This window comes from Aquarana catesbeiana, linkage group LG05, assembly GCF_042186555.1.
Source record: "Aquarana catesbeiana isolate 2022-GZ linkage group LG05, ASM4218655v1, whole genome shotgun sequence".
In the NCBI taxonomy this organism is placed as follows: domain Eukaryota; kingdom Metazoa; phylum Chordata; class Amphibia; order Anura; family Ranidae; genus Aquarana; species Aquarana catesbeiana.
Genome location: NC_133328.1, coordinates 497,347,946 through 497,361,086, shown reverse-complemented (window position 1 = coordinate 497,361,086; position 13,141 = coordinate 497,347,946). Strand labels below are relative to the sequence as shown.

The window sequence follows — 13,141 nt, the reverse complement described above, 5'->3', positions numbered from 1 at the left end:
TATTGCTTCTGTACTCTGTAGAGGAAGTTTTGTTTTAGTCTCGTCTTAACCACAAGCTAGAGTCTGGGTCAAAGTGATGTGATAGCCTGTGTACTGTTATAAAAACTGTACATGTCAGGTGAGAATATGCTATGAATAAATGTATATACATGGGAGAGGTGTTTAGCCTGGCCTAGACTGGTAATGACCCATGGGTGGGCTCTATCTTGATTGTATATATGCTATACCTGGAATAATAAACTGAGCAGTGTATATATTCTGATCTCTGTTGGGTCATTATATATATATATATATATATATATATATATATATATATATATATATATATATATATAGCTCCCTGCACAGAATCTGGGTGTGGTGGAAGAAATTCCGGCACATTTGGTAATGTAATTAAACAGTATTAAAGGTGATAGGTAGTAATAGAGGTATAGGAGGACAGAGGGTCCTTCACTGGCCTGACCTGACTAGCAGAGTCTTGTGTAAACTGGAACCAGGTGGGTAGCTACTAAGGACTTCAGGACTATCACAGAGAGAATACTAGTATAAATAATGAACAGGGGTAACTGTGCTTCTTGGCTGACTCAGGAGATTTCCAGAATTATTAATATCCAGCCTGAATCTAGCAGCAGTATTAGACAACTGGAGAAACTTTCTGAAATGCAGGGCTAGAAAGAAAACTCATTACTAAATAAATTGAAAAAAAACTGTGCTCATTAGCCAACTAGAAAGACTTCCAGGATTTCAGACTGCAGCATGAATCTAAACTATTGATAAAATATCCTATGTGAACACCTATTGCAGATGTAAAAAATATCAAAAACAAATAATATTGAAATATCTTATGTGAAATATGAAACAGCAAAAAGAAGTAAATGAGAAAAGTCCATATGAGGAGTAATGTCTCTACTAAGAAATTAATAATGTGAAAAATGAAACATAAAATATTGTCCTATGTAAATATGGAACAGCAAAGTGAAAAACAATAAAAGTGGAGGTTCATGTAGAAATGATGGAGGAATGTCTCTTCTAAATAGGAAGCTGCCGATGGACATCTAGAAGCGTACTGGAATATGATAGGAATGAGGGGGTACCCTTACCAGATCCGTAGGACGCACGTACCTTATGGCAGTACGTCAGAAAGGCATTGGGAGATTCTCCCGTAGTATCCAGACCGGATGGTGTCTCCTGTGGTGTCCAAACCAGGTGGTGTCTTATAGGCCGTAAACCCAAACCGATGATGGTAGGCACGAACAGGAGTGGAACGACTATCCCTCAAGTTCCCCGTTACCAAGGGGGAACGATCCAGGGGTGATGGTTCAGCATGGAAAAGAAAAAAGGGGGCTCCACATGGTGTAGGTCAGAACAAATGGGATTTTATTGGGACAAATCACCATACAAGGATAAAAGTGATCACTAAAAGATAAAAATGGCAATGTGGGAAGCTAAAAATGCTATCCCTACGCGTTTCGACTGCATAGTCTTCAACAGGGGCATAAATCAGCCTCCCCACATTGCTCTTACTTATAGACTGTAGACAAAATTAACAGTGTATGGATCCGCCCACAACATGGCGGGACCGGCAGTAAAACGAGATAAACATGATGAGAATGTAAAAAATCCACAATCCTAAACATCATAAATTAAAAAATAGGCTTTTAATGTAAAAATTTCAGATAAAACCAGGCTGTATGCATGTAAGTACAAATGACAATTTGTTAACAGGAACGGCTTGTGTTCCAAGCCTCGTTATGGGCCAAACATGAACGGATGGTGCGCCATCAACAATCAGGGGCTGGTAATCACAACCAGTCGCCCTGTGCTCCAAGCTTCGTTATAGAGCAGGCAGGACGGGACGGCGCGACATCACCAATCAGCGGCCGGTGTTCACAGCCACTCACACAAGAGGCTTGCGTTCCAAGCCACGTGTGCGGGAAGACTACACCTCGGCCAAAACATGATCTGTCACCAGATGATTGGTCAATCGCCTGGAAGCGAACGACTAAACCCTGCCCTCCAACACTCCGGGCCGAAATACAAGACTCAGCGCGGAGCACTAGGGGTGGGACAAAAACTGACTGGCAAAGTGTGACCGAATAAAGAACAAATATCTAATTCAAAACATATGTAAATGTAACATGACAATAGCTGAAATGAACTTGTTCTATATAACAAAACCATAAAGAGACAGGCAAGTAATACTTATCCAAGCACTGGTAACCAGTGCGAGGTAACGCCACAATGCCGTTCTCCACAGGAGGGGGCACATCAGAAATGGGGTCCTGGTAGAAATACTGCTGTGGCTCCCAAACAGGTGCAACAGCATTCACCCAGGTACCCGGTAAACGAAGACCACCTACCAGCGAAATAAACACAATAACGTTAAACAAAAGTCGGAGCAAATTCTATAACGGCTCAAATAGGGGGGTGTCGCAGCTCGAGACCTATTGGATTCACGAGTTGAGGTGCTACTCGCCCTATGGTATGAATGTGGAGTGGGACATTAATTGCTTCATTAGCGGGGCCTGAGTAGCACCTCTCCTTATATCTCAGGGCTGCGACACCAGGACCCCGTTTCTGATGTGCCCCCTCCTGTGGAGAACGAGCTTTGTGGTGTTACCTTGCGCTGGTTACCAGTGCTTGGATACGTATTACTTGCCTGTCTCTTTATGGTTTTGTTATATACAACAAGTTCATTTCAGCTATTGTCATGTTACATTTACATATGTTTTGAATGAGATATTTGTTCTTTATTCGGTCACACTTTGCCAGTGATCCTGTTTCTGTACCTGCTACCTTGCTGCCTAGATCCTGTTACCCTGATCCCACTGTCTCTACCTATTCCCCTCATGCCTTATACTCCCATTTCACCTGCTATTGCTTGCCTCTCCTGCCTGAACCTTCTTAACCCGATTTCTCCCCTTGCATTGTATAGTGTAGCATAGTTATCTTGTTAAGTCGTTTTTCACGTGTCACGTGTGTTTCTCTATTGCTTGTATATGGTTTTAGATTTTATTTTTGCTGTGTTATTATTAAACCTCATTATAAATGCATTTAGTTTGGGTCCAGTCTCCTTTATACAGCTACACAGATCTGATCACCCCTGCTTTCGCTGGATATCACTACTTGGTGTCCTTACACATGCTGGTTGTATAGAACTTCAGCTGCATTTTTCTCTTGTTTGTGCTGATATGCTCTTCTAATAAATTTACATCAATTTGACTTGCCCGGGCTTGTGAGGTTTACGTTAAAAAGCGTTTTATCATTTTTAAAAACATATTTATGCCTTTTAAGTAATAAGAAATTTCTATTTGCTGACTATGCATAGAATTGTTCCAGAAATGTAAAAATATTTGTCATGCACTCAACCAAAAATGTTTTTCAAAACTTATTTTAATGAAGAAATAATTCCATTCCAAAATATAGACACACAGTAATAACCACTTCAAAATAGGACATGTCCCATGTAAGTTCCAACACACACACACAAAACAATACTTAACAGCAATACAAAATGTTCCATACAATAGTAGTTTTGTTACAATACCAATGAACATCTTCAAATTCTTTAGTGTGTTTTTTTTATGGTCTTCAAGTGGTCAAGTATATTATTCTAAAGTTAAAAACATTGGTTTGTAACCTTGAGATTTTCAGATGATATTTTTGGTTCAGAAGTCAAAAGGCCTGTTTAAGCACCATAGGGTGCTTTGCTTTTTCTGTTCTGTATATTACAATGAACCCACTTGAATAAAGCAGCCTGACGCTGCCTATATTTACAAGGTCTATCTACAATAGGAGTGCATCTGTTGCCAAGGCACAGTGGTTGCAGCCATTTTGTTGATGAACTAATATCCATGAGAACATAGCCTATCCACCCTCTGTGAAGCATAGTGACAGAGGCAGTTTCATCTGCGCAGTCCTTGAAAACTTACAGGTTGTATTTTCAGTTATACTGGCCACATCCAACTTAATTTTTTCAAGCAGTTTGGCAATAGAAAGCATCTAAATCTGAGTATCGGTTGAGGGCCCCAGATCTTGATAAAGCTTTATAAGACTCTTAAGTAATCTCTAATAAAAAAAAGTATTCCCACAGAACAGGATACCAGGTCAGGTATAGAAAATGAATTCAAAAAATTGGCTGCTCAGCTTAAACAATTGTGGTTTGATGCTTTAAGCATTTCTTACAGGCAATTTTTTCATGTCACTAGTGTGATGGTGTTGACAAACCTTGGGGGGGGGGCTAGCATCACTATTGTGATGGTGTTGACAAACCTTGGAGAGCTAACGTCACTAATGGTCAGAATGTTGGATTTTTAAGGTTTCACATTCTATCCATCTATGCAGAAAAAGTACACCTGAATAAAGATAAATTGCCATTCATGATTATTGTATCCTAGGACATATTGGAAAGCACTCTCACTGAGTAGATTTGAAAAGGTGAAAACAGTTCTGCAGAGTCTGATGATTATATGCTAAATGTTCAGATTCCTCCACGTGTTTCCACCTTTTACTAGTAGCTCCTTTAATTATTAGGGCATTCATTGAATATTAATCCATCTTGCAAAATGACTGCCTCCATTGTGGGTGTGATTAGGTGCACACTGAACTGGGAAAATGAAGGGAAAGTTAAAAAAAAGAACCCTTTCTATACAACTATTGAGTGACCATGCAAAAGGTAAAATAAACAAAAAAAAAAAAAAGCAAAAAGTACCCTAGGAAAATATCGCAGTGAAGGCCACACAAATCATTTGCAATTCAGTAAATATACTACATTCTAATTATCACTCATTATACATTCTGTGAACACTCAGGCAGCAATATAAGATAGCCTGCTTATTTCTTTAATCAAAATCTATTCATAATTAAAACTCCATCATAGGCTACAATAAGTTAAATCAGTAGTTTGAACAGTGTACAAATATTTGTACTGCTATTGCCAGCCTCCTTTACTTTAAGCACCCAATAGCAAAACATCCTTCTGAATTCTCTTCTGTCTGTCATAAATGCCCGTTACTTACAGCATAACCAGCGGTGACTTCACAATTTCCAAGTACCAGTTCCACCTGGTACTTTGTTCAACTTACTTCTAGGTCATAGGCAAAAACAAAAAAAAAAACCACAAAAAAAAAAATAATACATAAAACAGTTGATTTCATGCTCTTATGTAATGATTTTTCTCCACTGTTCAAGAAATTCCAGTATCATTTGGAATGAACACGCTTGTTCAATATGAAAGCATTCTCTTAGTGCCACTGGAAATTCCCCCCCACCCCTCAACCCATGTACCGTGTCTGTAAAAGTGAGCTTCATCATTAAATCACACTTTTTCCATCTTCCATAACTCTTCAAAACTTTCAGGGGAGATTTTTTTTTCATATATTCTTATGATGCCTAATCAGACCCATGAGACATTATACATTTAAAAAGGCAAAAAAACAGACATATATGTTAAGCTGTTTAAATTAATATTTTACCTGGTTGAATGGTTTGGAAATATGCTTTAAAACACATGATCTCTGATTATTGTATAGTTCCAAGTACTTCCTGAACATATACAGACATCAGGCAACATACAGCTAGAACAGCTGACTTGTACGGCTTCCTTCCATAATTTCTATTTGCTTCTAGTAGCGGACAAACAAGCATTTTTAAAGAAGCTTCATGGCCAGATCTATTGCATGAGGAATTGTTGCATTATTTACAATAGTTGCTGGTCATCAACATGTTTAAGCATTGAGAAAAAGTTTTGGATCCAGTATTAAAGGCATAACATGGGGAGAGGACGTTGCATCAACTTTATCAGAATCAAAAAAAGAAAAGCAAGTTGCTCTGTGTAAACATTAATTCATACAGTAAATACCCTATATAAAAGATTCTCTTGTGTTGGCTTCAGCCATCATCCAGTGATTCCCACTAGCAGAGTTCAGGTACTTTCTGCATTGGTTTCCCAAACATGCCAGCCCTTGTGCTTAGTAATGCTACATCTACGTGCCTCTAATACACATGCAAAAGAACAATAATCTTTATCTTTCATATGCATCCAAAAAACAAAACATGTACCGAGCCTGTTTCTTAGGCATTAAGGAGTAAACCATTTGACAATGTGGCCTGGTAATTCAAGAAGAATTTGAGACATCACTAAATTATTAAACATGAGGTGCCTTTTGCACAAAAGTATCTAAAGGAAGGATCAGCGGTTTCCTTTCCAATGTACTAAGAGACAAGAAGTGAGAATATAGTTTGTTACCTAATGTCGTCAGAACTGTTTTTCCTTCATATGTGTTCAATGTATGTCTCAAGCCTCAGTGATGTCACGAATTTGTAGTAGTCATTTCTATGCTGAATATCATCGTAGCCCAGTAAAATGGCATAAAAGTGTGTGTGTTTGTGTGTATGCAGGAGACAGGTCCGTTTTATTAGCAAGCATACAGTAATATGAAATACAAAGAGCTCAAATGGAAATAAAAGCACACAATAGACTCTAAACTCAAAAGAATATCTCACATGTGCAAATAAAACAGCAATGAAACAAAATAAAAGGAGGCAAAAGCATTGTGTAAATTAAGTCATGAATAAAGTTTCTGTTAGTTTGGGTTATTATGGCACCTGTGGTTTATAAACAGCTTTATCCCTTCAGCCGCCAAAGAGGGGTATGCAGTGCACTGCAAAAACCAAATGAACGCTGCGATACCCCATGGCAGTGAGGGGATGAATAATGACTAACTTAAAACATAGTTCACAGTTTTTATAGCATCTGTGTGGATTGCAAAACTAGATTCTAAATCATCTGAGACATTGTATAATCTGTCTATTTCTTCTGTATATGATTGTATCTCTATTGAAAATGAAAAATATATATATATATTTATATAGATATTTACATTAAAACTTGTATGGCTGATTTATGAGATCTTGAAGGAAACCAATAATACAAAATTATACAATTAGCCCTAAATTAAAACTTTTTTTTTTTTTATATATCTTAAATGAACTTTGCACAAGTAAATCTCTATAACTTCTCTAAACTAATAAAAATAATCTTCAAAAATGCATCCAATTATATCCAGTGACTGAAATAGTGTTAAAGCACTGGGTGGAACTGCTTCCTGTAGGGGTTTTAGTGCCTTATTGCCATAAAAAGGTTACAGCAAGATCATATCCAGGATTACAGTCCCATCCCGTCAAAAAGGAGATCGATAAAAAAGTGCTGCCTTTAGGAATAAATTAGCTCAGGCTTGGAAATGGCTTTCTGCGCACATTGCAAGTTGAAGTATCTGGTATTCTAGCTGCATTTGTTCCATCAATGCACGTTGATCTAGAAAGCCATTCTTAGAAGGTTCCCAGCTGTGCCTTTTTGCAGCAAGAAGTTGCATTGAACATTGGCTACCAAAGCAGCAGCGCTGCTTGCCTAAATAATGCTACTAGATAATTGGCTGAGCAGGTTCAGGTGGAACTAAGGCACTCAGACTTCTAGTAGTAACAGCTGTCGGTGAACAGAAATTCTACAAATCATTGGCTTTTTATAGTCACCACTATGTGGTGGTAGATAGGCTCTCCTCTGATAGTTTGGCCAGTGACAGAGAAGAGATTTGCATACACCTGGCTGATAAATTCAGATATATATATGTGTGTGTGTGTGTGTGTGTGTGTGTGTGTGTGTGTGTGTGTGTGTGTGTGTGTGTGTGTGTGTGTGTGTGTGTGTGTGTGTTCCATGAGCAAGTTGTTCTGCAGTGACTTGTCTGAATACTTACTGCCCCCTTCCCCTGGGTAGTGAGGGAGAGATCAGCAATCAGTAAACTTTCTTCTCGGGCAGCTTGGACTTTAAATAGATGTATAACTATGCATTTTGTAAACTTGTGTTGAACAGAATGTGCAAATGCTAATGCCATGGTTTTTTTTTTTCTTTGCCAGTGAAAATTATACTTTAGGTTAAAAGAACATATGTTTTTCTGTATTAACACACACCTACAAACTACAAATTTTAATACAAATGTACTGTGCTACATTCGGTGGGGCTCTGATGTTGATCCTTGTACCAGAAGATGCAGCAGGTGAAGTAAACCTGCATTATCCATGCCATTTTGATGGGTGAATATCGACCAGTGCTTCTCAAGCCTTATGCATCTTCTCTGTACTTCTGGTTATCTATGATAGGCAGCAAACAGCAATGTTAGCATGCTAATGATCAGTTAAAAGAGAAGTCAGGATTAAAGTGACATTCAAGCTTTGTTTTTTATTTTATTAAAATAACAAACATATTATACTTACCTGTTCTGTGCAATGGTTTGCACAGAGCAGCCCTGAACCTCCTCTTCTTGGGTCCCCCACCGGCACTCCAGGTCCCTATCTCCTGCCTAATGCCCCTATAGCAATCAGATTGCTATGGGGGCACCCAAGCCGCTGCTCTGTGTGTCCATTCAGACATGAAGCGCAGCTTGGCCCCATCCCCGCTCTTTCCTCATTGGTTCATTGCCTGTGATTGACAGTAGCAAGAGCCAATGGCTACTGCTGCTATATCAGACAATGAGGAGGGAGAGAACAGTATACATCCCACACATATATTACTGTTATTAGGGTACTCTTCCTAGCTAGGAAACTCATTGCTAGAAAGTTGCTATCGACGTCGCCTCCTACACTTACAGAATGGACTACCTCTGTAAACGATTCTCTTATTAGGGAACAATTAACATACAAACATCAAGGTAGCCTGAGGAAATTTGAAAACATATGGGATGGGAAAATTTGTCTCCACTATGGGGTTTTACGCCCCCCCAAACCGCAAATGTAAACAAGCCCTTACTGTCCTGAGCCCCCTATACGACTGCTTTCACACTGGTTAACCTGCACCACATATGCAGTGTTCCTGCATCTTTCTTGTGATTTAGCAGTGCTTTGCCACAGACTTCTATTAGATCTTACAGGTGTAGTGTGCTTTTTGATTTTTGAAAGCGCAGCAAAACTCCGGCATTCAGAAGTTTTGGTGGCTTTCAGAAAGCGCACCAAACCTGCAGAATAAAATAGAAGTGCGCTTCCATGGTTTAAGGTCCAGAGCTACATCAAAGGGCTCTACGGGATACAGGTTGAGCACCCCTGATTTAAAATGTTTATCTGGAATTTTTTTCATTTTGAGCAGTAAAGTACATTCATTGTTGTTTAAAATCATTTTTCAACAAGTAAGAGCAGATATGCAATTAAGGCAATGTGTGCTTGGGTGTTGAGTGCGGCACCACTGGAATAAACTGAATTGTGGGCAATTGATAGCTTCTGTTTACAAACATACATATCCGTTTTGTCTGTTACCGGTGCCAAACTGTTTAGTGTTTTTTTTTACCTTCTAAACAGTTCATGTAGATTAAAATATGTTCAAAGCCTATATACATACATACTATATTTTCAAAAGTATTGGGGTGCCTGCCTACAAGCACCTGAACTTTAATGGCATCCCAGTCTTAGTCTGTAGGGTCAATATTGAGTTGACCCACTCTTTGCAGCTTTAACTCTTATGGAAAGGCTGTCCACAAGATTTGGGAGTGTGTCTATGGGAATGTGTGACCATTCTTCCAGAAGCACATTTGCTGTCAGGCACTGATGTGGCTTGCAGTCTCCACTCTAATTCATCCCAAAGGTGTTCTATCGGGTTGAGGTGCAGGCCAGTCAAGTTCCTCCACCCCAAATTCGTTCATTCATGTCTTTATGGACCCTGCTTCTACCGGCTCGTCTGTGTGAGCGGCGAGCAGGAGAAGATATCAGCCGGTGGCGGAAGTTCCGCATAGAGAATACCGAGGACCAGATGGTTCCCGGCAGTCTGATCTCAGGCTTTCCATCCTGGAGGAGAGATGTGGGGTCTTATTGACCCCACATCTCTCCATAAAGAGGACCTGCCATGCCCTATTCCTAATATAAGCGGTGTTTACATTCCTTGTAATAGGAATAAAAGTGATAAAAAAAAAAAAAAATTAAAGGGAAAGTGTAAAAATAAAATAAACCATAAAAATTTTTTTTTTAAGTGTTCTCGTCCCGTGTGCTCTCAGAAGCAAACGCATACGTACGTCACGCCACATATGAAATGGCGTTCAATCCACACATGTGAGGTATTGCTGTGAACGTTAGAGGGAGAGCAACAATTCTCTCTCAAGACCTCCTCTGTAACTCTAAACAGGTAACCTGTAAAAAATGTTAAAGCGATGCCTATGGAGGTTTTTAAGTATCAAAGTTTGGCACCATTCTACGAGCGTGCGCAATTTTAAAGCATGACATGTTAGGTATCTATTTACTTAGCATAACATCAGCTTTCACATTATCAAAAAAAATTGGGCTGACTTTAGTGTTTTTGTTTTTATTTTAATTCATGAAACAGTTTTTTTTTTCCCAAAAAATGCGTTTGAAAAATTGCTGCGCAAATACCGTGTGATATAAAAAGTTGCAACAACCGCCATTTTATTCCCTAGGGTCTCTGATAAAAATCATATATGGCGGAGTGCCAGAATTGGCCCGGTATGGAAGTGGTTAAGGAGATATATAGGTATAGCACAGATGTTCTATTAAACTATTATTAATACGTAACGGAATTACCTGCACACAAGAGGTGCTTATAAAATATTTCTATTTGGGTATGATTTTATCTAATCTCTCTGCACAACCATTACCAGGTCATATTATGCATACTGTATATAAGCATAAACTAGCTAGGACTAAATATATCTTTCTTACACTTGCAAGCAGAACATAAAACATTGCATCATGCTCAAGGTTTATACACACGGGAGTTTTCACTACACCCCAGGAATTGCTCTTGAGAGTCAACATAAAAGAAAAATAACTTTCATTGATAAGAAATTGTCCTGTTCTTATCAGCTGTAGCTTTAGGTAAAGTAAACTGAAGCTTGAGTGCCCTCTGCTGTTTAAATGAGGGTGGTACAATATAAAAAAAACTCACACAATTAAGGTTTTCATTTCTATTTGTGCATTTCCTTGTAGCACAAAACTGACAAGCAGTACATAAGGTAATCACTAAAGCCAGTAATCTATCATTCAGCCTGACAAAAAAAAAATCAACGCCTGCACTTTATATATCCACAGCTGTGCAAAGCATATCGTATAAAATGTGAAAACATCTGTGCAAAAAGGGCAGCCAAAGACTGGTGATAAAAATAGAAGGAATCTTTTTTTCCTGACTTCTGTTCACCTCTACCATTACAAAAATGACAAATGGGACAGGTGCATGTGCATTTACCTGCTAGAGACTAACCAACCCCCACTCCTAAAATTCAGTCACCCTGGGTTTTTGCAGCAACATGATAGTTTTAATACATTTATAAAAATGCCCTGTAAGTAATACTTACTTAAGAGGGGAAGGTAAAAGCACAATGCATTCAGCCTTGCAAACTGACCTGCAAGTGGAAAACAGTAAAGTGTTACTACCACTTGTTTCTGTTAAACACAGTGGGGCAATCAAGGGAAGAAGAGGTGTTGCTTACAGTCAAATTAAATAACTTCTTGGCACCTGACTGTTAAGGGCAACACCTCTAGGACCCCAATCCTGTTTTCACAACGGAGTCTGACTACAGAAACTATTAGAATGTAATGACAAATATAAATTGTTGGAGGTTTTGATGGGCCATATATTATTTTGTACTGTCAAGATTATTAGTCATGGTCATAACAATAGCACTGTTGCTGAAAAGTGCCTTTGGCAGCAACTTTCAAAGAAATACAATGCTCAGCACATACATCTATGCAGGGCCATATCTACTGTATTTGTCCATAAAGGCCCCAAAAATGATAGGTCTTAAAGCGGAACTAAACCCTCTTATCCTTTTCAGCCAATGAAGCTGCCACCTTAGCCTCAGTTTGATTTTCAACTGCCATGATGCTGCACATGTGATCAGGATCAGTTATGACACCAGAAATGTGATGGTTGGACAGTTTGGTTGAAAGCACAGGCAAATGTGACAGCTAGCAATCCTGGGATACTGGGAATATAACTTTTTTAAAATGTTAAATTGATGGGTTTAGTTCTGCATTAAGTATCAAAGCGTCTGAAGTAATCCGTGGCATTTATTGTTCTAGATTAAATTCTCCCTTTCATTTTACAACTGTCACTCCTCCAGGGCAGAGCTTCATTAATTACGTTCTAGAGAGCTGTGCACATAGACACTTTGATAAATGAGCTTCAGAATGTTTTAGTTTCAGGGTTAAGACAATATCGTCTACCAGGCCAATGGGTGGGATCTAATTCTTTACCTGGTAAGCTTCATCCTGTAACTTCTGTTTCAGATACTCTTCCATTTTCAGCTCATTTTCTAGTTGGCGTACAGAGTCATTCTCATAGGTTTCATCATCCTGCCTGTTATATGGGTCTTCAGTCCCCCTTCAAAGAGGCACAAGGACTCAGAAAGACTCTAATACAGCTATGTTATATAGGCAACTATAAATAAATATCAGGCAGCTCATTTAACATGCAGGTATCTAACTGTTGCATTATCCCTATAGGACGTCACATCTATCCTCTTGTATGGGGTCAGTACTAGGTAATGTTTCCAAAGATATCTCTCTTTTTACATCAATAGGAAAAAGAGAATGAGACACCCATAGTAAGTCCATGCATTGCTTTTTTTTAGTGTTTTAAAAGCCTTATATGACTGAAATATATATAAAAACAAATACAATTTCATTTATAAATCAACATTATGACTCATAGGCATACATACATGTCAGCACGAATGTTGCCAGTAGCAGAATTATTATGGTTGTATGCTGGTTTTCTGGCGTGGATCTGGGCAAGAAAGGCTTTCTCTGAAGTTGGGGATGGAACCAGATCATCAAAGTGAACCCTTCCATAGTCTGTCTCCACACTGCTTTCTCCCTCATTCCCAACATCTAGAAAAGTTTAAAAAAAAAACAAAACACATTTTAATATTTCTATGGGAAGACATTGAAAAGAAATTGAATTTGCTAAAACAATATTATAATCATATAGAATTCCAAAATACACAATTTTTTTTGTAACTGAATATTAACAAAAACAACTTCCATTTCTGCATCTGTTGTACTTTTCTCAATCTGTCAAAATTTTAAATGACACTTCTTTACCAGATAGCAACTTGAGGTGTTTTATATACTGTATGTACAAAACTCTGAG

General features: G+C 38.5%; 1 protein-coding gene across 17 annotated transcripts in view; it reads right to left on the bottom strand.

Moving 5' to 3' along the window:
* Positions 1-3,375: 3,375 nt before the first annotated feature.
* DTNA (dystrobrevin alpha) overlaps positions 3,376-13,141 on the bottom strand; it is a 393,012-nt gene continuing 383,246 nt past the window's right edge. For 15 of the 17 annotated variants that reach the window (XM_073631546.1, XM_073631548.1, XM_073631549.1 and 12 more), the window contains 4 exons: positions 12,711-12,879; positions 12,244-12,370; positions 11,343-11,390; positions 3,376-8,145 (listed from right to left, as the gene is read on the bottom strand). In XM_073631546.1, the coding sequence (XP_073487647.1) occupies positions 11,373-11,390; positions 12,244-12,370; positions 12,711-12,879 (314 nt within the window). In that variant the 3' untranslated portion in view covers positions 3,376-8,145; positions 11,343-11,372. The remainder of the gene's footprint in view (positions 8,146-11,342; positions 11,391-12,243; positions 12,371-12,710; positions 12,880-13,141) is intronic. The other 2 variants (XR_012244518.1, XM_073631554.1) reach the window with 2 other exon arrangements.